The sequence below is a fragment of the Bombina bombina genome, chromosome 6, assembly GCF_027579735.1.
Source record: "Bombina bombina isolate aBomBom1 chromosome 6, aBomBom1.pri, whole genome shotgun sequence".
Classification (NCBI taxonomy): domain Eukaryota; kingdom Metazoa; phylum Chordata; class Amphibia; order Anura; family Bombinatoridae; genus Bombina; species Bombina bombina.
Window position 1 is genome coordinate 895,127,957 of NC_069504.1, and position 27,641 is coordinate 895,155,597.

At 39.2% G+C, this 27,641-nt stretch overlaps 1 protein-coding gene across 1 annotated transcript; it reads left to right on the plus strand.

The window, feature by feature from the left end:
• The first annotated feature begins 284 nt into the window (after positions 1 to 284).
• Positions 285 to 27,641, plus strand: LOC128662366 (stereocilin-like). The gene is made up of 10 exons (XM_053716158.1): positions 285 to 392; positions 519 to 609; positions 1,337 to 1,517; positions 22,355 to 22,524; positions 22,606 to 22,761; positions 23,123 to 23,265; positions 23,355 to 23,503; positions 24,255 to 24,352; positions 27,126 to 27,276; positions 27,461 to 27,641. The coding sequence occupies exons 4-10, from the start codon at positions 22,426 to 22,428 to the stop codon at positions 27,562 to 27,564; spliced, it is 900 nt and encodes a 299-aa protein (XP_053572133.1). The 5' UTR covers positions 285 to 392; positions 519 to 609; positions 1,337 to 1,517; positions 22,355 to 22,425; the 3' UTR covers positions 27,565 to 27,641.

Consider the following 27,641-nt stretch of genomic DNA (forward strand, 5'->3'; position numbering starts at 1 on the left):
TTGTGGTACAGTTGCCCCAACAGCGTCGTTTTCAATTGCTAGATGGACTGAATCGCTGTTTGGTGAGAAGCAATCTGCATGTCTCCTCATCTCCCTGCTAAATGTGTTTTCTGTGAGCCTTCTTAATTTATTTTCTAATTCTTTCTAATTCACTATAGTGCAGCATTCTGTGACTAACAATCTTTCTATGTACAGAATCTGTCTGGAGCCTCCTTATCGCAGGAAATATTTGTGATCCTTGGGTTTCTGAATCCATTCCTCAGAGGCCCCTCATTCCTCTCTGTGTCCCGTGGGATCCTATCACGAATACTTGAGACTGTGACAGAGTACTGTTTCCCCTCAGAGTCTCAACCCCTGCTAGCACAGCTACTAGAGGAGCCACAGGCATTAGGGTATGAAAAGGAAGTGGGAGGAAATAAAGGAGAGAGGCAGAAGTTGAACAAATGAGAGACAGCAAAATATCTATTGTAGAGAACTGAAAATTTATCTCTTCAGCTCCTTATCTGCTGTTTCCTTAGGAGTCACACACTGTGGGGTTCTCAGACTCTTGAGCGTTTGGATCGTTTGGTTCCTCTACTTCCAGAGCAATTTCTTCAGTCTCTTAACACAGTGAGTTGTGATGTATTTTACATGAAATACATGTTTCTTTCATGCCTCATAACAATTCATATCATCTTTTGTAACCTTTTATATAGCTGTCCCCTATTATACCACTTATTACTCCATTAAGTTGCTCCCTACAACACCACCTATTGACCCATAAAACTGCACTCTATTATACCACACATTGCTTCATATACATGTTCACTAAAGTAACGCCATTTATTGCTCTGCATAACTGTTCACTTTAACGCAACCTTTTGCTTCCTTTAACTTCCCAGTGACACCACCGATCGCTCCATATAACTGCTTCAAATAACACCACCTATTGTTCAGTATGTTACCTGTAACACAGCTATTCCCCTGCTCCATATAACACCACTATTAGCACATAAAACTGCTCCCAAAAACACCACCTATTGCTTCATATAACTGCTCCCTAAAACAATGTCTATTGTACCATATAACTGTTCCTCTAATACAGCCTATTGCTCCATACAAATGATCCCTGTAACTTACTATTGCTCCACATAACATCTTTCTATATTTCCTCATCTTACTTTTCTTTTTACACATTACTTTATATAATCTATCACTATTATTCTTTTAATTTTATTTGTGTAACCTCTTACTACAATTCCATCTATCGTGCTATATAACGTATCCAATAATTTTTCATTATAACAAATTCTGTTGTCTAGAATATTGTCTATCACTCACACATTTGCTATGGTAGGCTGGTCTCTCAAGCGGTTGGGTACTTCATATCCTCTATAAAGAGCGTGCATGGAGGAGAACTCCTCTGGGTGCTGCATGCAGATGGTTTGGAAATGCTGAAGAGCATGCACTGGATATACAACGACAGCGTACACTACTACAACGTACCCTCCTAGCACAACATTCTCTGAGATCAACAGGTGAGATTTTATTTTTTAGAAATATACAAGCTTCATCATTATTCAGTTAGATCATGCAATTAAAAAAACCTTTCCAATTCACTTCCATTACCAAAATATATGTATATGCATTTTGTGATTGGATGGTGGCTATCACATGATACAGAGGGAAGGAAATGGAAATAACTTTGAAATCTGACGGAAACTAATTCACATTTGAAATTCAGACTAAGGGGCATATTTATCAAGCTCCGTACGGAGCTTGATGCCTCGTGTTTCCAGCGAGCCTTCAGTCTCACCAGAAACAGAAGTTATGAAGCAGCGGTCTAAAGACCGCTGCTCCATCACCTGTCCGCCTGCTCTGAGGCCACAGACAGAAATCGACAGAAATCAACCCAATCGAATACGATCGGGTTGATTGACACTCCCTGCTAGTGAATCTGCAGGGGGCGGCATTGCACCAGCAGTTCACAAGGAACTGCTGGTGCAATGATAAATGCTGACAGTGTATGCTGTCGGCATTTATTAATGTGCAGCAGACATGATCCGCTATATCGTATCATGTCCGCTTGCACAATCATAAATATGCCCCTAAGTGCTATGAAGCATTCTGTAGTAGTTCCTTCTTGTCCCACTTCTGCTATTTCTGTTTAGTCGTCACCTGCTTTAGTAGGCATCTTCTAAAAATAGTTCTGCTATATCTGAAGAAAATCTTCTCCCCAAAGTTCTTGTTCTTCAGAATGTGAAAGTTCTACTACAGCTCCAAAGTAAACCTGACATGAAGTCAAACTTCTGTGCTTTTTACGTTAGTAGCAGATAGTGTATCTATAAGGGATGATGCTAGGCCATAAAGTGTAGGGTTACAAAACACTGACCACAAATCTAAGTTTGATGGATGCAGGGACTATGGGTAAGGGAACCTATTTATTGTTAAGTATTTGTACCATTATTATTATTATTAAATCTGCCTTCTATCATTGACCTCCGTAGGGCACTGGACATGTTAAAAGGCCCTATAATGCAAATTCAGGGCAGCAAGCATCTTTGATGTTTTGAGGGTGCTGCAGTAATGAACGGCTGTGATGCCTCTATGGTTGCCCATTCTCACTTATTAAAACATAATTATAATATAACAGGTTCTAAACTTAATGCAAAAGAGAACAAGGGGCACCTCATAGTGTATCTCTGCTGCAGATAACAATCAGCACAGTTATAAGAAATTCACTCACAATTCGGTGTGGCACCTATAGGGGAATAGGTGCTAATAGAGCAGGCTGGCACTCACAGTCATCAGCTCACTGACTGGTGGTTTTTACTGCAAACAACGGATCTCAACCTCCTCCGATATCCCCAGCAAATATATATGTGCCACCACACTCTTGAAGAGCTCATGCACCCCACAAAACACCTCCAAATCTCAGAGAGAAATGGTGAAAGGATCCGGAAGCCACTCTGTGAAAGTAAAGAACAAATAGATGTCCAAAGAGTGACTGGAATAATAAAAAAGGTACTTTATTTGGCAACGCGTTTCTCGACCGTTCATGGGCCGTTTCCTCAGGCATGTTCTAAACTTTCGTAGTAGACTGGCCGCTCCAGAACTCCTCAGTGTGCGCTTCTCCCGGGCTCACAGTGGTGACGTCAGACACCACGGACAAAAAGGCTTAAGGGCAATGCTTATGGGCAAAGGTGCATGCTCAAAAAACAGGAACCAACTGCTTGTAAGTAATGAAAAAATGGAAGTAGAGCAGCACAGCAGTACTAATAATTCAAGAAAAATGTATTTCAAAATAACAGCAGACATGCAAGATAGGACAAAAACGTCTGACATGTTTTGCGCCCTCTAGTGGCGCTTCATCATAGACTCACTAGAGGGCGCGAAACATGTCAGACGTTTTTGTCCTATCTTGCATATCTGCTGTTATTTTTAAATACATTTTTCTTGAATTATTAGTACTGCTGTGCTGCTCTACTTCCATTTTTTCAGGTTCTAAACTTTAGCTGACAAATTATCCAAAATACATCAAGAAGAACCATATATACCAGACGGCAATAATTTATTTCCTAAGACATGGAGAGTCCATGACATCATTCCAATTACTAGTGGGAAATTCACTCCTGGCCAGCAGGAGGAGGCAAAGAGCACCACTTCCCTTACCCATAACCCCCAGTCATTCTATTTGCCTCTGTCAATGGAGGAGGTGAAGCTTGGTTTCTGAAAAAAAATATTTTTCCGATTTTGGGTACTTTTCCCTGCAAGCAAGAATTTGGGTTTAGCTGTGTCCACATCAATCTCCTGAGTAAGAGTAGTGGTGGCTTTTAAGCAGTTAGGAAGTGGTGAGGTGGTCCTTACTTTGTTTTCCTAACATATGTGCTGCCCTAGTCACAAAAGCTAGAGTTGGTTACTCTGTTCTTTCTTTTTCCACAGGTCTCTGTAAGGAGTATGTGCCCTTTCAGGCCTGGTAAGTTGTCTTCCTGCCGGACAGCTAGATTGCAGGTAAGTGCTTTTGTCTTCTAGGTGTTGGAGACTTGTACTTCAGGATTTAACTCTGCAGTATATTGGGACAGTAAGATAATCCTTTATGACATAGGATTGCTGAGGCAGTGGGCAGGCACATATGTATGTGGAGGCTGGGGGTTAAATTTCCTCTTTATTTAGGGAAGTTTTCCCTATGGGGCTCTTATATTAAACTTTTGAGGCAAGTTTTTATTTGGGGCATGTTGTGGAATCAGTGGGGACAAGCATTTCCTTCATTAGTCTGCTTATATTTAGGCAAATCTAGCGATTGTTGACTGTTCCTCTAAGAGGACAGTTAGAGCTAGTAACGTGTTTTTTCTTCTTCTTTACTCGGCAGGGAACGCGCGCTTTTAGTTAGATGAACAGTTCCTCTCTGCCGCTCAAGTAATCTTCTTCCCTTCCGATACTTCGGAGCGGTGTGGCATCACGTAGTAGCTGTTTTTTCTGTGTCAGCTGATGTCCCTGTACTACCAACGAATTGGGATTTCTCTGAATTGTGGTAGGGCACCTTAGACTGACTGAGGTGTAGAGGTCCTGGATTTTTCTTTCCTTGGGGCAGTTTTGTTTTTATTTTCTTAGCGTATTAATGCTTAAAGGGATACTGAACCAAAAAATGTTCTTTCTTGATTCAGATAGAGCATGCAATTTTAAGCAACTTTCTAATTTACTCCTATTATCATTTTTTCTTTGTTCTCTTGCTATCTTTATTTGAAAAAGAAAGTTCAGAACCCTGGACAGCACTTGTTTATTGGTGGATGAATTTATCCACCAATCAGCAAGAACAACCCAGGTTGTTCACCAAAAATGGGCCGGCATCTAAACTTACATTCTTGCATTTCAAATAAAGATACAAAGAGAATGAAGAACATTTGCTAATATGAGTAAATTAGAATGTTGCTTAAAATTGCATGCTCTATCTTAATCACAAAAGAAAAATTTTGGGTTCAGTGTCCCTTTAAGAGGAATGTAAAGCTCCTTCTTAAAGTGACAGTAATTTTTATATTTTGCCAGTAATCTTTATTTTAGAAATTTAATTTACTCTTTTAAATTTGGGGTATTTTTATTTTTTTTGCAGCTATGGACATGGATCAATAAGCTGCTTCATTTGATAAATGTATTTTATGCAGACAAGAAAAGTAATACAGAGCGCCAAAGTATAGCTACACAAGCTCCTCCTTTAGGTAAGATCTCTCAACCAGATCTTAGGAGAATAACGATAGACTGACAATGAGAGGAGTGCTAAAGAAGCTAGAAGAGCAAAAAAAGCTAAAGGTAGTGTATATAGGGTATTGAAAAATTAGTTTCACAAAAGATTATATGGAAACAGATAAAAATGTTTTTATATATCCATATGGTGAGTCCTTCCTTATTATTAATCACAACTATTAAATATTATAAGTAGTTCTAAAAAATAGTCAGTATAAAAAACATGGTGATAAAATTGTACGGTTGAAATTGAACAGGTATAAAAGTTATACAGGTATAAAACTTGCACAGTATAAGGAATGCACAGTTAATTGCACAGTTATAAATGCACACAGGTACGTTTTACCGTCCCTGAAATCACACAGATACAAAACTGATGATGAAATCACAAATGGATAATCACAAATGAGAAATACAATAGAAATAGTGTCCAAAAATGTATCCAAAAAAGTGTCAAAAAATGTCCCAAAATATATCCTCTATATTGGAGTACAATTGTGCATAAAAACAAATCCTATATATGTGTCCAAAAAAGATATGTCCAAACAAATATATATATGGTGAAAAAAGATATTTAAAATGCCTATATATGTGATGAAAAAAATATTGATAATATGTGTCCAATAAGTGGTGCACACCAAAAAGAAAAAATATAAAATGGTAAAAGAAAAAAAGAAAAAAGAAGAAAAATTAGGGGAAAAAATGTCTTAAAAAAGGGTGATTATACAAATTTGTTATTGATCCACAAAATAAAAAAAAACATAATTTATGTAAGAACTTACCTGATAAATTAATTTCTTTCATATTGGCAAAAGTCCATGAGCTAGTGACATATGGAATATACAATCCTACCAGGAGGGGCAAAGTTTCCCAAACCTCAAAATGCCTATAAATACACCCCTCACCACACCCACAATTCAGTTTAACGAATAGCCAAGTAGTGGGGTGAAAAAGAAAGGAGTAAAAAGCATCAACAAAGGATTTTGGAAATAATTGTGCTCTATACAAAAAAATCATAACCACCATAAAAAGGGTGGGTCTCATGGACTCTTGCCAATATGAAAGAAATGAATTTATCAGGTAAGTTCTTACATAAATTATGTTTTCTTTCATGTAATTGGCAAGAGTCCATGAGCTAGTGACGTATGGGATAGAAATACCCAAGATGTGGAACTCCACACAAGAGTCACTAGAGAGGGAGGGCTAAAATAATAACAGCCATTTTCCGCTGAGAAAATTAAATCCACAACCAAAAAAAATAAAAAATAAGTTTTTCTCATAAATTAAAGAAAAAAACTTAAAACATAAGCAAAGGAATCAAACTGAAACAGCTGCCTGAAGAACTTTTCTACCAAAAACTGCATCCGAAGAAGCAAATACATCAAAACGGTAGAATTTAGTAAATGTGTGCAAAGAAGACCAAGTTGCTGCTTTACAAATCTGATCAACTGAAGCTTCATTCATAAAAGCCCACGACGTGGAGACTGATCTAGTAGAATGAGTTGTAATTCTCTGAGGCGGGGCCTGAGCCGACTCCAAATAAGTCTGATGAACCAAAAGCTTTAACCAAGATGCCAAGGAAATTTCTCTATTAATGTTGTTAGAATTCACAACCTTAGTTAAGAATTTAAATGAAGTCCGCAAAACTGCCTTATCCTGATGGAAAAAAAGAAAAGGAGATTCACAAGAAAGAGCAGATAATTCAGAAACTCTTCTAGCAGAAGAGATGCCCAAAAGGAACAACACTTTCCAAGAAAGTAGTTTAATGTCCAAAGAATGCATAGGCTCAAAAGGAGGAGCCTGTAAGGCCTTCAAAACCAAATTAAGACTCCAAGGAGGAGAGATTGATTTAATGACAGGCTTGATACAGACCAAAGCCTGTACAAAACAGTGAATATCAGGAAGCTTAGCAATCTTTCTGTGAAATAAAACAGAAAGAGCAGACTCAGATTTGTCCCTTCAAGGAACTTGCAGACAAACCTTTATCCAAACCATCCTGAAGAAACTGTAAAATTCTAGGAATTCTAAAAGAATGCCAGGAGAATTTATGAGAACACCATGAAATATAAGTCTTCCAAACTCGATAATAAATCTTCCTGGAAACAGATTTACGAGCCTGTAACATAGTATTAATCACTGAGTCAGAGAAACCTCTATGACTGAGCACTAGGCATTCAATTTCCATACCTTCAAATTTAATGATTTGAGATCCTGATGGAAAAACGGACTTTGCAACAGAAGGTCTAGCCTTAATGTAAGTGGCCAAGGTTGGCAGCTGGACATCCGAACAAGATCCACATACCAAAACCTGTGAGGCCATGCTGGAGCTACCAGCAACACAAATTATTGTTGCATGATGATTTTGGAAATCACTTTTGGAAGAAGAACTAGAGGTGGGAAGATATAAGCAGGTTGGTAACACCAAGGAACTTCTAACGCATCCACAGCTTCTGCCTGAGGATCCCTGGACCTGGACAGGTACCTGGCAAGTTTCTTGTTTAGATGGGAAGCCATCAGATCTATTTCTGGAAGACCCCACATCTGAACAATCTGAGAAAACACATCTGGATGGAGCGACCACTCCCCCGGATGTAAAGTCTGACGGCTGAGATAATCCGCTTCCCAATTGTCTATACCTGGGATATGAACCGCAGAAATTAGACAGGAGCTGGATTCCGCCCAAGCAAGTATCCCAGATACTTCTTTCATGGCTTGAGGACTGCGAGTCCCACCCTGATGATTGACATATGCCACAGTTGTGATATTGTCTGTCTGAAAACAAATGAATGGTTCTCTCTTCAACAGAGGCCACACCTAAAGAGCCCTGAAGATAACACGGAGTTCTAAAATATTGATTGGTAACCTCGCCTCTTGAGGTTTCCAAACCCCTTGTGCTGTCAGACATCCCCAGACAGCTCCCCAACCTGAAAGACTTGCATCTGTTGTGATCACATTTCAGGTTGGATGAACAAAAGAGGCCCCTTGAACTATACGATGGTGATCTAACTACCAAGTCAGAGAGAGTTGAACATTGGGATTTAAGGATATTAATTGTGATATCTTTGTATAATCCCTGCACCATTGGTTCAGCATACAAAGCTGGAGAGGTCTCATATGAAAATGAGCAAAGGGGATTGTGTCCGATGCTGCAGTCATGAGACCTAAAACTTCCATGCACATAGCCACTGAAGGGAATGACTGAGACTGAAGGTTCCGACAAGCAGAAACCAATTTTAATCACCTCTTGTCTGTTAGAGACAGAGTCATGGACACTGAATCTATCTAGAAACCTAAAAAGGCGACCCTTGTCTGAGGAATCAAAGAAACTTTTTGGTAAATTGATCCTCCAACCATGTCTTTGAAGAAACAACACTAGTTGATTTGTGTGAGATTCTGCAGAATGTAAAGACTGAGTACCAAGATATTGTCTAAATAAGGAAATACCGCAATACCCCGTTCTCTGATTACAGAGAGTAGGGCACCGAGAACCTTCAAAAAGACTTGTGGAGCTGTCGCTAGGCCAAACGGAAGAGCGAAAAATTGGTAATGCTTGTCTAGAAAAGAGAATCTCAGAAACTGATACTGTTAACGGTCTTGATGAATTGGAATATGAAGATAAGCATCCTGTAAGTCTATTGTGGACATATAATGACCTTGCTGAACAAAAGGCAGAATAGTCCTTATAGTCACCATTTTGAAAGTTAACACTCTTACATAACGATTCAAAATTTTTAGATCCAGAACTGGCCTGAAAGAATTTTCTTTCTTTGGGACAATGAATAGATTTGAATAAAACCCCAGACCCTGTTCCTGAAACGGAACTGGTATGATTACCCCTGAAAGCTCCAGGTCTGAAACACACTTCAGAAAAGCTTGAGCCTGTCAGGGTTTTTTCCTGCCTTGTTTGCCATGTGCTGCTGGCAGCCATTTTACTCACCTCTCTTGCTGACTTTGGTGCATTCTGGGAGATGCTGCTCACTTCCTGCACTTCCTTTTATGGCCAGACTGGTTTACATCATCCATGTGAGACAGGATGCAGTCTCAGAATTGTGATGTCATCACTTATTATTTAAAGTGCCTTTGTTCAGTATGCTTTGCCCTTGCGTTGTCTCAGACCTGTTTGTGAGAGCTCCTGTGTATTACCTGGCAGTCTGACGTCCCTCCTGGTTCCTGATCCCTGGCTTGTTCCTGACTCTGCTGTTCTCCGAGTTCCTGATTCCGGCTTGTCTGACTACTCGCTTTGGCTCCTGACTCAGCTTGTCTGACTACCAGCTCTGGTTTTGATTCCTGGCTTGTTATTTGACTTGTGAACTTTTTATTATTTTTTGCTATTAATAAAGGTGTGATTATTTTTGCACTTCTTGTCTGATTCCTGGCACCCTGACAGAGCCTTTACTGGATTTACTGGGATGTGTGAGAGAAAAAACCTTCTCACAGGAGGTCTTACTCTGAATCCTATTTGGTACCCTTGAGAGACAATACTCTGAATCCATTGATTTTGGACAGAATCTGCCCAAATGTTTTGGAAGAATCTTAATCTGCCCCCTACCAGCTGAGCTGGAATGAGGGCTGCACCTTCATGCAGACTTGGGGGCTGGCTTTGGTTTCTTAAATGGTTTGGATTTACTCCAACTTGAAGAAGGTTTCCAATTGGAACCAGATTCTTTGGGGGAAGGATTAGGTTTCTGTTTCTTATTTTGTCGAAAGGAACGAAAGCGGTTAGAAGTTTTAGATTTATCCTTAGGTCTTTTATCCTGAAGCAAAAAAACTCCCTTCCCCCCAGTGACAGTTGAAATAATCGAATCCAACTGAGAACCAAATAACTTATTACCTTGGGAAGAAAGAGATAGTAATCTAGACTTAGCTACCATGTCAGCATTCCAATATTTAAGCCAAAACTCTTCTAGCTAAAATAGCTAAAGACATAGATTTAACATAAATTTTGATGATATCAAAAATGGCATCACAAATAAAATGATTAGTATGTTGAAGCAAGCGAACAATGCTATACAAATCAGGATCCTGTTGCTCTAAACTTTCCAACCAAAAAGTTGATGCAGCTGCAACATCAGCCATAGAAATGTCAGGCCTGAGGAGATGACCAAAATATAAATAAGCTTTCCTTAGATAAGATTCAAGTTTCCTATCTAAAGGGTCTTTAAAAGAAGTACTATCTTCCATAGGAATAGTAGTACGTTTAGCAAGAGTAGAAAAAGCCCCATCAACTTTGGGGATCTTTTCACAAAACTCCAATCTAACTGCTTGCAAAGGATACGAGTTTTTAAACCATGAAGAAGGAATAAACGAAGTACCAGGCCTATTCCATTCCTTAGAAATCATATCAGAAATAGCATCAGCAACTGGAAAACCCCTGGAGTAACCACAGGAGATTTATAAACAGAATTTAAACGTTTACTAGGTTTAATATCAAGAGGACCAGTTTCTGCAATATCCAATGCAATCAACACTTCTTTTAACAAGGAACGAATATACTCCATTTTAAATAAATAAGTAGATTTGTCAGTGTCAATATCTGAGGAAGGATATTCTGAATCAGATAGATCCTCGTCAGATGAGGATAATTCAGTATGTTGTCGGTCATTAGAAATTTCATCAAATTTATGAGAAGTTTTAAAAGACCTTTTACATTTATTAGAAGACAGGATGGCAGACAAAGCCTTCTGAATTGCATCAGCAATAAAATCTTTTATATTCACAGGTATATCTTGTACATTAGATGTTGAAGGAAGAACAGGCATAGTACTATTACTGATGGACACATTCTCTGCATGTTAAAGCTTATCATGACAACTATTACATACCACAGCTGAAGATATAATCTCCACAAATTTACAACAAATGCACTTAGCTTTGGTAGAACTGTTATCAGGCAGAAGGGTTCCAACGGTGGTTTTTGAGACAGGAACAGATTGAGACATCTTGCAAATGTAAGAGAAAAAAACAACATATAAAGAAAAATGATCAATTTCCTTATATGGCAGTTTCAGGAATGGTAAAAAATGCAAACAGCATAGCCCTCTAACATAGAAAAAAGCAAGAGGCACATAGGAATGGGGTTTTAAATAATTAAATTATTTGGCGCCAAGTATGACGCACCAAGTAACAGAAAATTTATGGGTGCTAACCACATCCGGAAATGACACACTCGCGTCATTGACGACGTAACCTTGTGCAAGGAACTCGGCGTCAACTAAGACGCCAGAAATTACGAATTTGCATCATCGGACGTAGCTCTGCGCCAAGAATGACGCAATAAACTTCGGCATTTTGCGCCCTCGAGAGCCTAATTTTGCCAGCGAAATTTAAAGAGAAAATAGTCAATAGAAAAAAAGACTATACCCCAGGTAAGAAAAAATATTTTCCTAAATATGCTTTTCCCAAATATGAAACTGACAGTCTGCAAAAGGAAATATACATAAACCTGAATCATGGCAAATATAAGTACAATACATATATTTAGAACTTTATATTAATACGTAAAGTGCCAAACCATAGCTGAGAGTGTCTTAAGTAATGAAAACATACTTACCGAAAGACACCCATCCACATATAGCAGATAGCCAAACCGGTACTGAAACAGTTATCAGTAGAGGTAATGGTATATGAGAGTATATCGTTGATCTGAATAAGGAAGGTAGGAGATGAATCTCTACGACCGATAACAGAGAACCTATTAAATAGATCTCCCATGAGGAAAACCATTGCATTCAATAGGTGATACTCCCTTCACATCCCTCTGACATTCGCTGTACATCTTGAAAAAGCCCTACCAAATGGGTGAAACGCGTAGATTGAGTCTGTGTTGTTTCCTGTCAAGGACATTTTCCTCAAATCTAGGTACCTAGCTTTTAACTTTGTTGTCCGCGCGTGTTCCACGCTAAGTGCGGGTCTTTGAATCACTTATCTCCTCCTGGATTGGGATCAAATTGGCCTAACACGGATGCCGAAAAAAGAGCAGTCTCCATTTATGCTGACCGGGTTCAGCCGACGCCAATAGAACCGTGCAGTACTGGGAGATTTTGCTTACCTGTGTAAACCTTCAGCAGTGGGAGCCAAAAGATCGCCATTAAGCTACTCTGAACAAAGTGTGAGTAGGACTAAGTTGTATACTTTCCGGCATTAAGGTGTTTCTAGCCAGCGCTACACCACAATTGTCATTTATTACGCTGAACTCTATTTATTACAACTGCAGCGTTGATCTGTTACCAACAGAAACTTTGTAACACATGTATTATTGATTGTGACATTTTATCCTGACCTCAGCTGGATTTTATATATTATTTTTATACGCTCATCTTAATTTGAGCTCTAACTTTTAGGGTGGTATTCCAGTTTTATTTAAATACTTCAATCATTAAGGGAGACGTCCCTTTTATTGTTATGTTATTTTATTATTGCCATGTATTTTAACTCTAAGTAAAGTTTTTCAACTACTATATCCTCTTATGTCCTACTTTTTTTCTTTATAATCGACTAGGTGTGGTGGTAAATTTAGCTTTCAGCGCCCTTTTTTACCTTTCGATATGACTGTTTCTGGTCAGAGATCGCTTCCTGTATAGGAAAGGCGTAGCGTCATATCTGGTTTTGTCTATTTCTGATCATGATCACTTCCGCCTATGACAACTTCCGGTGTAAGGTTTACTTTCGGTTTCGGTTCTTGAAACGGAAGCCTCTGGATTCAGACTTATATTAGGTAGTTAAAAAATGTGTACGTTAAAAATCATGTAAGTTAAAAAAACATATATAAAAAGAATATATATATATATAAAAAGAACATATTTTCTTAAGATGATATTTTCATCTTAAAGGTTATAACATTATGGTATACATCTTAATCTCCTCGGATGTCATTACCATTAAGTATACACTAATTTGGAATATGTATATAAACCATGGGAAAATATCCAATGTGTTATAGTATTGCCGACATTATTCATCATACTAGATTGGTGTTGATATGGATTTTGAATTCAAATATGTTATTGTTGTATATACTGTAGCATTATTGACATAACAATCTATACTTAATCTCCGATCATTCAGAACCTGAGCCTGGTATTGTTCTTTTTATATATATTCTTTTTATATATGTTTTTTAACTTGCATGATTTTTAACTTACACATATTTTAACTACCTAATATAAGTCTGAATCCAGAGACTTCCGTTTCAAGAACCGAAACCGAAAGTAAACCTTACACTGGAAGTTGTCATAGGTGGAAGTGATCATGATCGGAAATAGACAAAACTGGATATGACTTTCCTATACTGGAAGCTGCCATAGACGGAATTGATCTCTTACCGGAAACATAACCGTATATGACGTTACGTTTCCCACTTTTTTGGTGCAAAATTCCGGTAAATTGATTGGACCATCCACTGTTTTAATGGAAGCTTTATCCCCTAGCTGTTACCAGTCTTGAGAAAGGCCTTGTTTAAGGCAGAAACACGTAGACGTTTATACTGCTCTAACGGCTCAGGTTCTTTGATCGGTAAGCACATTACTTTTATCTTAAGATTTTTTAGCCATGTTGCACTATGCATTCTCATTTCTTATAGGAAGATTGACTCCTACCGCCTTGAGGATACTAACTATTCTGAGAATTGCATTTGCTACACCAGCTTTTCTATATATATGAAAATTCTTTATATATCCATTTTTGGGATTTTGTAAATCAATAACAAATTTGTATAATCACCCTTTTTTAAGACTTTTTTCCCTCCAAATTTTTCTTGTTTTTTCATTTTATCATTTTATATTATTTCTTTTTGGTGTGCACCACTTATTGGACACATATTATCAATATTTTGTTCATCAAATATATATTTTTCATCACATATATATATCTTTTTATATTGTTTCACCAAATATATATTTGTTTGAACACCTATATAGAATTTGTTTTTAGGCACAATTGTACTCCAATATAGAGGATATAATGCAACATAGAGGATATATTTTGGGACATTTTTTGACACTTTTTGGATACATTTATGGACACGTTTTTAGGCATTTTAAATAGATGCTTTCTTTATATTGTATTTCTCATTTGTGATTATCCATTTGTGATTTCATCATCAGTATTGTATCTGTGTGATTTCAGGCACGGTAAAACGTACCTGTGTGCATTTATAACTGTGCAATTAACTGTGCATTCCTTATACTGTGCAACTTTTATACCTGTATAACTTTTATACCTGTTCTATTTCAACCATGCAATTTTATCACCATGTTTTTATACTGACTATTTTTTAGAACTACTTATAATCTTTAATAGTTGTGATTAATAATAAGGAAGGACTCACCATATGGATATATAGAAACATTCTTAGCTGTTTCCATATAATCTTTTGTGAAACAAATTTTTTCAATACCCTATATACACTACTGTCACGAATATCTCAGGATGTAGCTGAGAAGGGGTTAATTCTGCTTAGTTGTAAACTAAGAACAGTTGTTTGTTTTTTATAAATAGTTTCTAAAAAAAAAACCTTCCTCCAAATGTTATTGTGTATGCATTGAGTCAATCTGTCAGCTCCAGAGATACCACAGTGCTTCTCCCCCATATCCTGATGAGGTCAATAAAAGGACATTGGTCTAATGCCTATATGTGTTTAAAGACAGGGGGGTTTCTTAGCCCGCCCAGGAGGGTGTGGTCAGGCAACCTGATCTATGGAAAATAGGTTTAAGAATCTTATTTTTCAGCTATGAGAGGTCATTCTTACAAGGGAGGCTGTGACAACACAGAGTAAGGACCCAATTGCTTCATGCCATCTCTCTGATAACAGATTCCAAAGACTAGTACAGTGTAAGGTTTCTAATTTTCTTCTTTTTATTTTGAAAAACTGTTTGCTATTGTGTAATTTTATTTGTTACAACTTTTTATTAATAATGCATTGTGCATAAAATTTTTGGCATAATAAATAATTATTTTATTAAGTTTGGCCTTTGTCTAAAAATTGAACCACGTTACTGAAAGAGACTGGAATATTAGAACTGTATAATTTAGGTAATTTTCTGCTAAATTGTACTCAGAAAGTTAATGTGCAAGGCTGGGTTTTTCCTTAGGATTTTCCCTTTAATAAATCACAAGTGGTGGCAGCATTGTTAGTTTAGTGTGGGTGGCATTAAAGGGGAGTTTGGGCATTTCTTTTACGTCTAGTACAGACTGGAGAGTGTTGTTAACCCTTGCACCCACTGAACTAAATCACAAGCTGGCCTGGTGTGGCTAGATTGTGACCTATTAGTGAGAGTAGAAGGGGTCTGATAACCCTTTCTGTGCTAAATAAATGACTGGCGCAGGGTTTGATAGCCTTGGTTCGTCACAACTACCTTTAGCTTTTTTTTGCTCTTCTAGCTTCTTTAGCGCTCCTCTCATTGTCAATATTTCATAAATAAATTTCTTTTATGTTTAGAGGCCCAAATTGTTTGCCTATGCTATTTTGTGCTACATGTTTAGCTAGAACATTAGAATGTAAAGATAAATTATTGCCCTCTGAGCCTAGAATCTCTCCCAGGATAATGCTGTTCAGGTTATGCCGCAACTTTCTCCTCAAACATCCCAAGCCTCAATGGTGTCACATACAGTGCCCTGCGGTTCCTCTCAGCCTCCTGGAGGCGTATATTTGCCTGTAGATTTTGAGGCACAGATATCTTCTGCAGTATCTGCGGCATTATCTGCTTTACCCATGTTGGGGAAGTGCAAGAAGAAATCTAAACATTTTTCTGATAGTAAGGTGTCTGTCGCCCTTGCTGCTGCGAAGGTTGACCTCCATCCTAAGTCTGATGAGGAGGATAACTCGGTAGGTTCTGAGGGTGAAATCTCAGATTCGGACAGTATAATTTCTTTGACTGACTCTGAAGAGGTAAACTTCAGATTTAAGCTTGAACACCTCCGTGTACTGTTAAATGAGATACTGCCTACTTTGGATTACTCCGATTCTTCTGTCGCTGTCAACCCTAAGAAATCTAGTACACAAATACTATGATGCTCCTTCCCCTGTGGAAGTGTTTTCTGTTCCAGACTGTGTCTCGGAGATCATTGCATAGGAGTGGGATAAGCCAGGGATAGCTTTCTCCCCGTCTCCTGTTTTTAAAAAGATGTTTCCTGTTGCTCACTCCATTCGAAACTCATGGCGCACAATGCCTAAGGTAGAAGGGGCTATTTCTACTCTGGCCAAGAGAACCACAATTCCTTTTGAGGATAGCTGTTCCTTTAAGGATCCAATGGACAAAAATCTGGAGGATTATTTAAAGAAAATGTATGTTCATCAGGGTCTACAATGGCAACTTGCAGTCTGTATTGCCATAGTGGCAAGTGCAGCATCTTATTGGTGCAATGCTTTGTCTCAGTTGGAGGAGATCCAAGATAGGATTAAGGCCCTCAAACTAGCCAATTCCTTTATTTCTGATGCAAACATGCAAGTCATTAGACTGGGAGCCAAGATGTCTGACTTCACTGTTCTAGCCGCAGGGCTTTGTGGCTAAAATCTTGGTAACTTGATATTACCTCCAAGTCCAAGCTTCTGTCGCTACCTTACAAGGGTAAGACCCTATTTGGGACTGGTCTGGCAGAGATAATTTCTGAAATTATGGGTGGAAAGGGGTCTTTTCTACCACAAGACAAGAAGAATAGACCTAAGGCGGTCAGAATTCTAATTTTTGCTCCTTTCGTAACTTCAAAGGTCGGAAGTCTTCCTCTTCCAATCCGGAGCAGTCCAAGTCCTCTTGGAGACCCAATCAGTCTTGGAATAAGGGGAAACAATAAAAGAAGCCCTCATCTGAGACTAAGTCAGCATTAAGGGTCCGCTCCTGGTACAGTACTGGATCAAGTGGGGGGAAGACTTTCCTTGTTTCTACAAGCTTGGATACATGATGTCCCAGACCCTTGGGCTGTGGACATAGTATCACAGGGTTACAAAATAGACTTCAAGACTTGTCCTCCTAGGGGCAGATTTCTCCTCTCAAGATTAACTGTAGACTAGGTGAAAAGAGAGACATTCTTGAACTGCATTCAGGACCTTTTCTCCCTGGGAGTGATTGTTCCAGTTCCACTAAGGGAACAGGGCCTAGGATTTTATTCAAATCTGTTTGTGGTTCCCAAAAAAGAGGGAACGTTTCGTCCCATTTTAGACCTGAAGTGTCTCAACAAATTTCTCAGGGTACCGTCCTTCAAAGTGGAAACGATTCATTCTATTCTCCCTTTCTTCCAAGATGGTCAGTTCATGATGACCATAGACCTGAAGGACGCATATCTCCATGTTCCCATCCACAGGGATCATCACAAATTCCTGAGATTTGATTTTCTGGAAAAGCACTTTCAGTTTGTAGCTCTTCCGTTTGGCCTTGCCACAGCTCCCAGAATTTTTTCAAAGGTTCTGGGAGCTTTTTTGGCAGTTGTCAGGTTTCAGGGAATCGCGGTGGCCCCTTATCTGGACGACATCTTGGTTCAGGCACCATCTTTTCATCTAGCAGAATCTCATACGGAGATCTTGTTGTCTTTTGTTCGTTCCCACGGATGGAAAGTGAATCTGGAAAAGAGTTCCCTTGTTCCAGCTACAAGGGTGTTTTTCTTAGGGACCATCATAGATTCCCTATCTATGAAGATTTTTCTGATGAAGGTCAGAAAAGCAAAGATCTCTTCTTGCCTTTCTCTTCAGTCTACTGTTCGGCCGTCAGTAGCTCAATGCATGGAGGTAATTGGTCTGATGGTTGCCTTCATGGACATTGTTCCCTTTGCTCGATTCCATTTGAGAGCTCTACAACTCTGCATGCTCAGACAATGGAACGGAAACCATTCGGATCAGTCCCAGAGGATAGATCTGGACCAGTTGACAATCAACTCTCTGCTGTGGTAAATATCTCAGGATCATCTGTCTCAGGGAACTTGCTTCCAGAGACCCTCCTGGGTGATTGTGACCACAGACGCCAGCCTGCTAGGTTGGGGAGCAGTTTGGGACTTGCTAAAGGCTCAGGGCCTATGGACTCGAGAGGAGTCTTCTCTTCCGATAAATATCTTGGAGTTGAGAGTGATCTTCAATGCTTTAGTAGCCTGGCCTCAGTTGTCTTTAGCCCAAATTTATCAGATTCTAGTCAGACAACATCACCTCAGTGGCTTATATCAACCACCAGGGAGGAACTTGGAGTTCTTTTGCCATTAAGAAGGTCACTCGCATTCTGCAGTGGGTGGAAGATCACAATTTTTTTCTATCTGCCTTCCACATTCAGGAGTGGACAACTGGGAGGCGGATTTCATGAGCAGACAGACCTTTCATCCAGGGGAGTGTGCTCTCCATCCAGTGGTGTTCTCCAGGTTAACCCTCAAGTGGGGGGTGCCGGAGTTGGATCTGATGGCATCTCATCTGGACGCCAAGCTTCCAAGGTATGGTTCAAGGTCAAGAGATCCTCAGGCTGCCCTGATAGATGCTCTGGTGATTCCTTGGGATTTTGTTCTAGCCTACTTGTTTCCTCTGTTTGCTCACCTTCCACGAGTCATTGCTCGTCATATCAAACATGGCCTTGCAGGATCTGGTTTGCGAACCTAGTGAAGATGTCATCTCTTCCAGCTTGGAGGTTACCTCTGAGGAAGGACCTTTTAACTCAGGGTTCGTTTCTCCATCCACATCTCGCTTCTCTGAAGCTGATTGCTTGGAGATTGAATGCTTAGTTCTGGGTAAGCATGGGTTTTCTGACTCTGTCATTGATACTATGATTCAGGCTTACAAGCCTGTTACTCGTAAGATTTACCATAAGGTATGGCTTAAATATCTTTATTGGTGTGAATCAAAGGACTACTCTTGGAGTAGGGTCAGGATTCCTATAATTTTGTCTTTTCTCCAGGATGGTCTGGAGAAAGAGACTATCAGTCAGTTCTCTGAAAGGTCAGATTTCTGCATTATCTATTGTTTTAAATAAGCGTCTGGTGGATGTGCCAAATGTTCAATCATTTTGTCAGGCCCTGGTTAGAATCAGGCCTGTGTTTAAATCTGTTGCTCCTCCTTGGAGCCTTAACCTAGTTCTTAAAATTTGCAACAGGCTCCGTTTCAGCCAATGCATTCCATAGATATTAATCTGTTATCTTTGAAGGTTTTGTTTCTTATTGCTATTCCTTCTGCTCAGAGAGTTTCCGAACTCTCGGCTTTGCAGTGCGATTCACCTTCCTTTATTTTTCATGTGGATAAGCCGGTCCTTCATACTAAATTGGGTTTTCTCCCTAAGGTGGTTTCGGAGAGAAATTTTAATCATGAAATTGTTGTTCCTTCTCTCTGTCCTAATCCTTCCTCTCATAAGGAACATCTGTTGCACAACTTGGATGTGGTGCGCGCTCTAAAATTCTACCTACAGACTTCTAAGTATTTTCGCCAGTCTTTTGCCCTATTTGTTTGTTTCTCTGGAAAGCATAAGGGTCAGAAGGCTACTTCTACTTCTCATTCCCTCTGATTGAGAAGTATGATTCATTTTGCTTATGAGACTGCTGGACAGCAGCCTCCTGACAGACTTACAGCTCATTCTACTAGGGCTGTTTCCTCTTCTTGGGCTTTCAAAAATTAAGCTTCTGTGGAACAGATTTGCAAGGATGTAACTTAGTCCTCTCTGCATACTTTTTCCAAATTTTCCAAATTTGATACTTTTGCTTCGGCTGAGGCTTCCTTTGGGAGAAAGGTTCTTCAAGCAACGGTGCTTTCTGTTTAGGTCGGCCTGTCGTATTCTCCCTTCCTATTCATTCCGTGTCCTCTAGCTTGGGTATTGGTTCCCACTAGTAATTGGAATGATGTTGTGGACTCTCCATGTCTTAGGAAAAAAAACAAAATGTATGCTTACCTGAAAAATGTCTTTCTTTCCAGACATGGAGAGTCCATGACCCCACCCTTAGATTAGACAGTATTTTTTTCTACACCTCAGGCAACTCTACACCTTTGTGTTATCTTCTATTTCCATTTCCCTTCGGCTTAATGACTGGGGGTTATGGGCAAGGGAAGTAAGGACCACCTCACCACTTCCTAATGGCTTAAAAGCCACCACTACTCTTACTCAAGAGATTGACGTGGACACAGCTAAACCCAAATCCTTGCTTACAGGAAAAAGTACCCAATAAAGGAAGAAGAAAAAAAATCTTCAGACAACAAGCTTCACCTTCTCCATTGACAGAGGCAAAGAGAATGACTGAGGGTTATGGGTAAGGAAAGTGACACTTTACAGCTTTGCTGTGGTGCTCTTTGCCTCCTCCTGCTGGCCAGGAGTGGATATTCCACTAGTAATTGGAATGATGTCATGGACTCTCCATGTCCGGAAAAAAGAAAATTATCAGGTTAGCATAAATTTTGTTTTTACCATTCTAGATGCTTAATATCCAATTGCCATTCCTTTTAATATGACTGTTAAGCATCAAATATGAAACAAAAGAAAGGCAAAGGTGTACACAAGAATCAAGTGCAATTTAAAAAAAACAAATGTGTAAGATAAAATGGCAATTACAGTTACAAAAGTGTATGCAGAAGTAGTCACATTTAATACAATACTCCAAGGCTCTAAAACAGGGCCGTAGTGGGAACAAAAATAGGCCCGGGCATTTAAAGGTGGAACAGCCCACATCAGTTAGACCTCTATCAGCTAGGTAGCCCTAATTGACCAGAACTCTCATTCTGCAGTACCTCTGCTTAACAGCCAGACAGAAAATATACTTTCTTCAGGCAGACTGTAACAGCTTTCCTATTGTTACCCATATTAAGAGAGGGTGGGGCCTCTATATAGTATACCTGATATATGATATGCCTGATTAAACAGCGAGGAAGCTGAGAAACGCGTTGCAACATTTTATCACATAGAGGTTATTTTCACACCCTATGTTTTTAAATCATTGTGTTTTATTAAACCTATTTTTGATACTCTAACTTGTCTGAGAGCCTGAGTTTTGCCTTTCACATTTGGGAGATGCCCGGAGCAGAGGTGTACAAGAACCAAGGAGCAGTGAGCTGGGACACTGAGAGATCCCAGTAGGTGCTACTAAGCACAAGTGGGTGCTGCTACCATTGTGAGTACGATTCTGATATCACATATGATCATTGTTGTGTAAACTGTATTACACTAGGAGGCGCCCTTCTTTCTTGTGTGTTTTCTCACAGAATCTGTTATATAGTAGAAAGGCCCACATAAGAACCTGGCCCACTGGGCATTTGACCTGTATGCCCTATGGCCAGTCCGGGCCTGCTCTTAAAAGTCACATTGAGATGCAATCCCAATTCACTCCAACAAGACCATGCTTACAGCTTTTCAGTCTAACACTTGAGACACATTAGTTCTCAGTCGTCTTCCATTAGGAATTTCAATAGGAGGTGGGCTTTCCTACCTCAAAGGGACATGGCTGAAAATTTACTCTCATGAAGTCTTCTCTTTATGCTAGACTTGGATAATGATATGCCTACCTCCTGGAGAGTGCTCTTCACTTGGTTGGATGTTGTGGAGGGTTTTTTCTTTACCATGGAAAGGATCCTACAATCATCCACCACTGTTGTCTTCTGTGGTCGTCCATGCCTTTTTGTATTGCAGAGCTCACCAGTGTGTTCTTTTCTCAGAATGTACCAAACTGTTGATATGGCCATTCCTAAAGTTCCTGCTATCTCTCTGATGGATTTTTTTTCTGTTTAACTTGCATAGAGAGCTCCTTTGAACGCATGTTGTGGGTTCACAGTAACAGTTTCCAAATGCAAATGCCACACCTGGAATCAACTCCAAACCTTTTACCTGCTTCATTGATAATTAAATAATGAAGGAATAGCCCACACCTGTCCATAAAACAGATTTTGAGTCAATTGTGCAATTACTTTTGGTCCCTTGAAAAAGAGGGGGCTACATATTAAAGAGATGTAATTCATGAGCCCTTCCTACAATTATGATGTTATTACCCCAAGTTAAAGTTGAGAGACTGTACTTTAAGCCCATATTTATTATTTAACTGTAACTTGAATTTATTTTGGTAAACAGCTGAAATAACAAAACTTGTGTCAGTGTCCAATTATTTACGGACCTAACTGTATGTATAACTAGTACAAGCACACCAATCTCTACTGCTAGGCTGCTAAACATAATTTGCCAACATCACATTATGCTTCTTGTTTTAGTGCTAACTCCTGAATGCCGCACTGTACGTAGTAGTGCAGTTTCTGCATGGGAAGTTGATGCTCTTCTGAGGATGTCGAATGTAGACTTTCTAGACTGTCTTGAAGAAATTGGTCTGGATCCAGATATTCCACTGAGTGAGCTGCCCCCTCTGCTGGCCAGAGTCCTGGAGGTAAGAGACAAGTAAAATAGTGTGAACTATGAAAGAAGGTTAGTAATTGTCAGGGTGTTTGTCTTTTTTTACGCCAATTAGATTGTGGGACCTGCTTCTGCACTTCCTCCGCTCCTCATTACTCGTCTTGGGCGCTTAGCAACACGGTTCAGTGAGAAGCAGCTTCAAAAGCTACCTCTGGAACACCTGCAAGTAATGGAGGCTCTTGGTAGAGAACAAGACTGGAACATGGAGCAGGTGAGAGAAAATAGAAGCAGAATTACTTTGGAATGCATTTTGGAACCCAAATGTATGTGCTTTTCTCCCTAACTCTTTTGTGCCTTCCAAACTTGCCAAAATGAAAGACTGCACCATTTTTAACTCTGTAAATGTCTCTTCCTTTGTGCATTCTCACCCTTAGCTCTCTATCTGCTCTGCTCTAAGGCAGATCACACTTGTTTCGCTGCATTTTTATATAATATTTACATTTATGTAATATTATTTATTCATATATATATAGTCATATACTCTGCTCTCTTCTCTATCTCCTTGTGTATTGCTCCTTATAGCTCTATTCTTACTGTTCCTGACAATTTCCTGTCTGTGCCCCATATTGTAGTTGCAAAGTCTGGCTCATGGTTTTTTGAGTTCAAGTCGTCTCTCGGTGCAGGATTTAGATGCTATTCACTTGGTGACACTGGGATATGCAGTATGTGGGCTACAGAATGTAGACATGGAGCAGCTCCTGGCATATGAATTCTGGTAAGGAGATATTTATAAAGTGGATCCCAGTGTGGGTCTGCGTGCTTCAGCAATAACTTCATAGTCCAATCTTGTTTTACTTGTTTCAGTTCTGCAGTGCTACATCTAGGCTCACTTGCCCTGAAATGTACAGAGCAGCAGCTGTACACTCTCACACGCCTATGCACATACAATGACATCTTTGGACCAGTCAGTGAATGGACAGAAGACATTTTTCGGGAGATGGGATCTGTAGCTGGTAAGTTCTGATGCATTATAGGTGGAAAAAATAGAACTCTCTTCCTTGCTCATGTCATTTGGCATAATTCTTAGAACCTTTTTATTCTTGTAAATTACAACTCATGTGTATCTCCTTTACAATCTGTTGTCTACTGTAGTAGCTTAGAGTACAGACTGTGTGACAGAAGAACTACCGCTAAAATGTTCTTCTATAATAAAAACTTCTGCACTCTGTTTATACTGCTAAACATTCAATATTACAATATGATAATAAAAAAAACAAAAAACATTTAAAGATGTTAATAGAGAAGGGCTTGGTGTGACTACCCCCAATATTTAACTAGTTCACATTGTAGAATTATACATACACATTACTTAATTAATTAATAACAGGAGCAAGATATCTGCTTTATTTATAAAAGGTTGATTACCAGCTGAACAGGTAGATTATTTATATATGGTAGTTATTTAGTGATCACTGCATTGTTGGTTATGGACATAGATAACCATTTGACGCAACATGTTCTGGTCTAGGTCAGTCGGCTCATTTCAGACGGGGTAACGGCTTATGGGAAATGTGTACTATAGCAAGTGCCCAAAAATAGCAGAGGGACAATCTATACAAAGCTGCTGTCTCAACTCCATAACATTTTCCTTCATTTTATTTTATCATATCCCCTTTTCACATTGTTTTGCTGTTTCTCACTCTCACACTTTTTCTATCTACCTGATATCCTCAAATGTTCATGCCAAATACCTTTCCTTTATAGCTGGCCTAGATGATCTGGAGCTCTCTGCTTTAGTAAAGGAGCAGATTCAGGGTCTCTCTCCACTTGCTGTATCACTCATTCATCCCAAGAAGTTTGCAGTAAGTATATGTTGGCAGATCACTCTTCAGTATGTGCAATTATTCAGTAGGTCGCTGTAAGTATATGCAATAATTCAGTAGGTCAGTGAATGTACAATCATTCAGTAGGTCAGTGTATGTACAATCATTCAGTAGGTCATTGTATGTACAATCATTCAGTAGGTCATTGTATGTACAATCATTCAGTAGGTCAGTGTATGTACATTCATTCAGTAGGTTAGTGTATGTATGTGCAGTCATTCAGTAGGTGAGTGTATGTATGTACAATAATTCAGTAAGTCAGTGTATGTACAATCATTCAGTAGGTCACTGTTTGTACAATCATTCAGTAGGTCAGTATATGTACAGTCATTCAGTAGGTCACTGAATGTACAATTATTCAGTAGGTCAGTATATGTACAGTCATTCAGTAGGTCAGTGTATATACAATCATTTAGTAGGTCAGTGTATGTGTGTACAATCATTCAGTAAGTCAGTGTATGTGAAATCATTCAGTAAGTCAGTGTATGCGAAATCATTCAGTAGGTCAGTGTATGTATGTATGTACAATCATTCAGTAGGTCAGTATATGTGCAATCATTCAGTAGGTCAAGGCATGTACAATCATTCAGTAGGTTAGTGTATGTACAATCATTCAGTAGGTCAGTGTATATACAATCATTCAGTAGGTCAGTGTATGTACAATCAATCAGTAGGTCAGTGCAGGTTTGTACAATCATTCAGTAGGTCAGTGTATGTATGTACAATCATTCTGTAGGTCAGTGCATGTACAATCATTCAGTAGGTCAGTGCATGTGAAATCATTCAGTAAGTCAGTGTATGCGAAATCATTCAGTAGGTCAGTGTATGATGTATGTACAATAATTCAGTAGGTCAGTGTATGTATGTACAATCATTCAGTAGGTCAGTGCATGTACAATCATTCAGTAGGTCAGTGTATGTACAATCATTCAGTAGGTCAGTGTATGTACAATCATTCAGTAGGTCAGTGCATGTACAATCATTCAGTAGGTCAGTGCATGTACAATCATTCAGTAGGTCAGTGTATATACAATCATTCAGTAGGTCAGTATATGTACAATCAATCAGTAGGTCAGTGCAGGTTTGTACAATCATTCAGTAGATCAGTGTATGTATGTACAATCATTCTGTAGGTCAGTGCATGTACAATCATTCAGTAGCTCAGTGCATGTACAATCATTCAGTAGGTCGGTGTATGTACAATCATTCAGTAGGTCAGTGTAGGTTTGTACAATCATTCAGTAGGTCAGTGCATGTACAATCATTCAGTAGGTCAGTGTATGTACAATCATTCAGTAGGTCATTGTAGGTTTGTACAATCATTCAGTAGGTCAGTATATGTGCAATCATTCAGTAGGTCAGTGTATGATGTATGTACAATCATTCAGTAGGTCAGTGTATGATGTATGTACAATCATTCAGTAGGTCAGTGTATGATGTATGTACAATCATTCAGTAGGTCAGTGTATGTATGTACAATCATTCAGTAGGTCAGTGTATGTATATACAATCATTCAGTGAAATGGGCTGGGAAAGCAGGAAGATCAGACACTCCCCCCTCCTCTGCATATAAAACAACCCTTTACACAAACAGGAGCAAGCTGGAATCTGTAGACTTCAGTCTGCATCTGATACTTTGGGGCTTGGTTAGGAGTCTGACAATTAGCACAATGTGTTTAAAAAATAAGCAAAACTATACATTGTTACAAAAACACTTCCAGATGGGCTATATAAATGGATCATCTACAAAACATTTATGCAAAGAAAATTATAGTGTACAACATCCCTTTAAAATATCCTTCTCTAATGTTCTAATTGTCACCTTGACCCCGTTCTCTCCTAACGTTTCCCATCTCTTTCTGTCACTTTTATCCCAACTCTAAGTATAAAGTATCTGTAATCACTGGCACATTTTCTGATAACTTCAACCATGCTTAGCCAACCAAACATATATATATATATATATAAAAAAACTGACATTACTCTCTAACCATGTTCTAGGCTCTTCACTACTTGTAGTCTTGAAACTATTAAAATGATTAACCTATAATCACCAAATACAACGGCCCATATTTATCAAGCTCCGTACGGAGCTTGAAGGGCCGTGTTTCTGGCGAGTCTTCAGACTCGCCAGAAACACAAGTTATGAAGCAGCGGTCTAAAGACCGCTGCTCCATAACCCTGTCCGCCTGCTCAGAGCAGGCGGACAGGAATCGCCGGAAATCAACCTGGTCGAGTACGATCGGGTTGATTGACACCCCCCTGCTGGACGATTGGCCGCGAGTCTGCAGGGGGCGGCGTTGCATCAGCAGCTCTTGTGAGCTGCTAGTGCAATGTTAAATGCGGAGAGCGTATTGCTCTCCGCATTTAGCGAGGTCTTGCGGACCTGATCCGCACTGTCAGATCAGGTCCGCAAGACCTTTGATAAATAGGGGCCAATTTCTCTTTAATCCAATGTTTTTTGAAGTATTCCATCCTCATAGAATAACTCCACTTTTTTGATTCACCAAATAACAGCTCTAAAATGTTTTGCATCCTATCTAGCCATTATAAGGTTCTTTAGTGACAAATTCTCTGTCACTTTCTGAGGGAGTACCACAAGAATCATTTTTGGGTCTTTACACTTTTTTTTTTTTGTTTAATGTAATGGGCACAAAAATGTGATCTACCAGTCTTTCTATAGTGCTAGTAGAATGCCTGTTGGTTAATAGTAATATATGTACCTCTTATAGAATCCTCTCTATTTTCTTAGGTTGTTTTCTCAACAGTACAACTTTCCTTGTTCTCGTGGTCTCAAGCTGTGAGGGTAACAGATCAGCAGTGGAAACTTCTTGACAAGGAGCAGCAGAGAGCTCTTAGCCTGGTGATCACAGGCGATGCTAACGGGACTCAGGATTACAGGGGTACAGTAAAAACAGAGGTTTTGCTGGGGTTCATTGATGGGTTTAATAAGCTAATTGCATAATGGAAGGTGGTAATAGAAAAGGTGACAAATGTGAGTCACTTTTTTATCTTGTTTATATAGTTTGGCCACATACAAAAATGCTTTGAGACTATAATAATGATTTCTCTTGTCTTTTTTTACAGCATCTAATACTGGACATTGTTCACTATGCTGTGTACTTGTGTACTGCCCTCTACTTTCTGCTGTTTACCAGCTTCTCACAGTGACATTCTTGTCTTCTATATGACATCACAGCCAGAATCCTCAGTATAAATACTGCAAATAATGTGTCCCACTTACTATGAAGACCAGCCAACTGGAAGA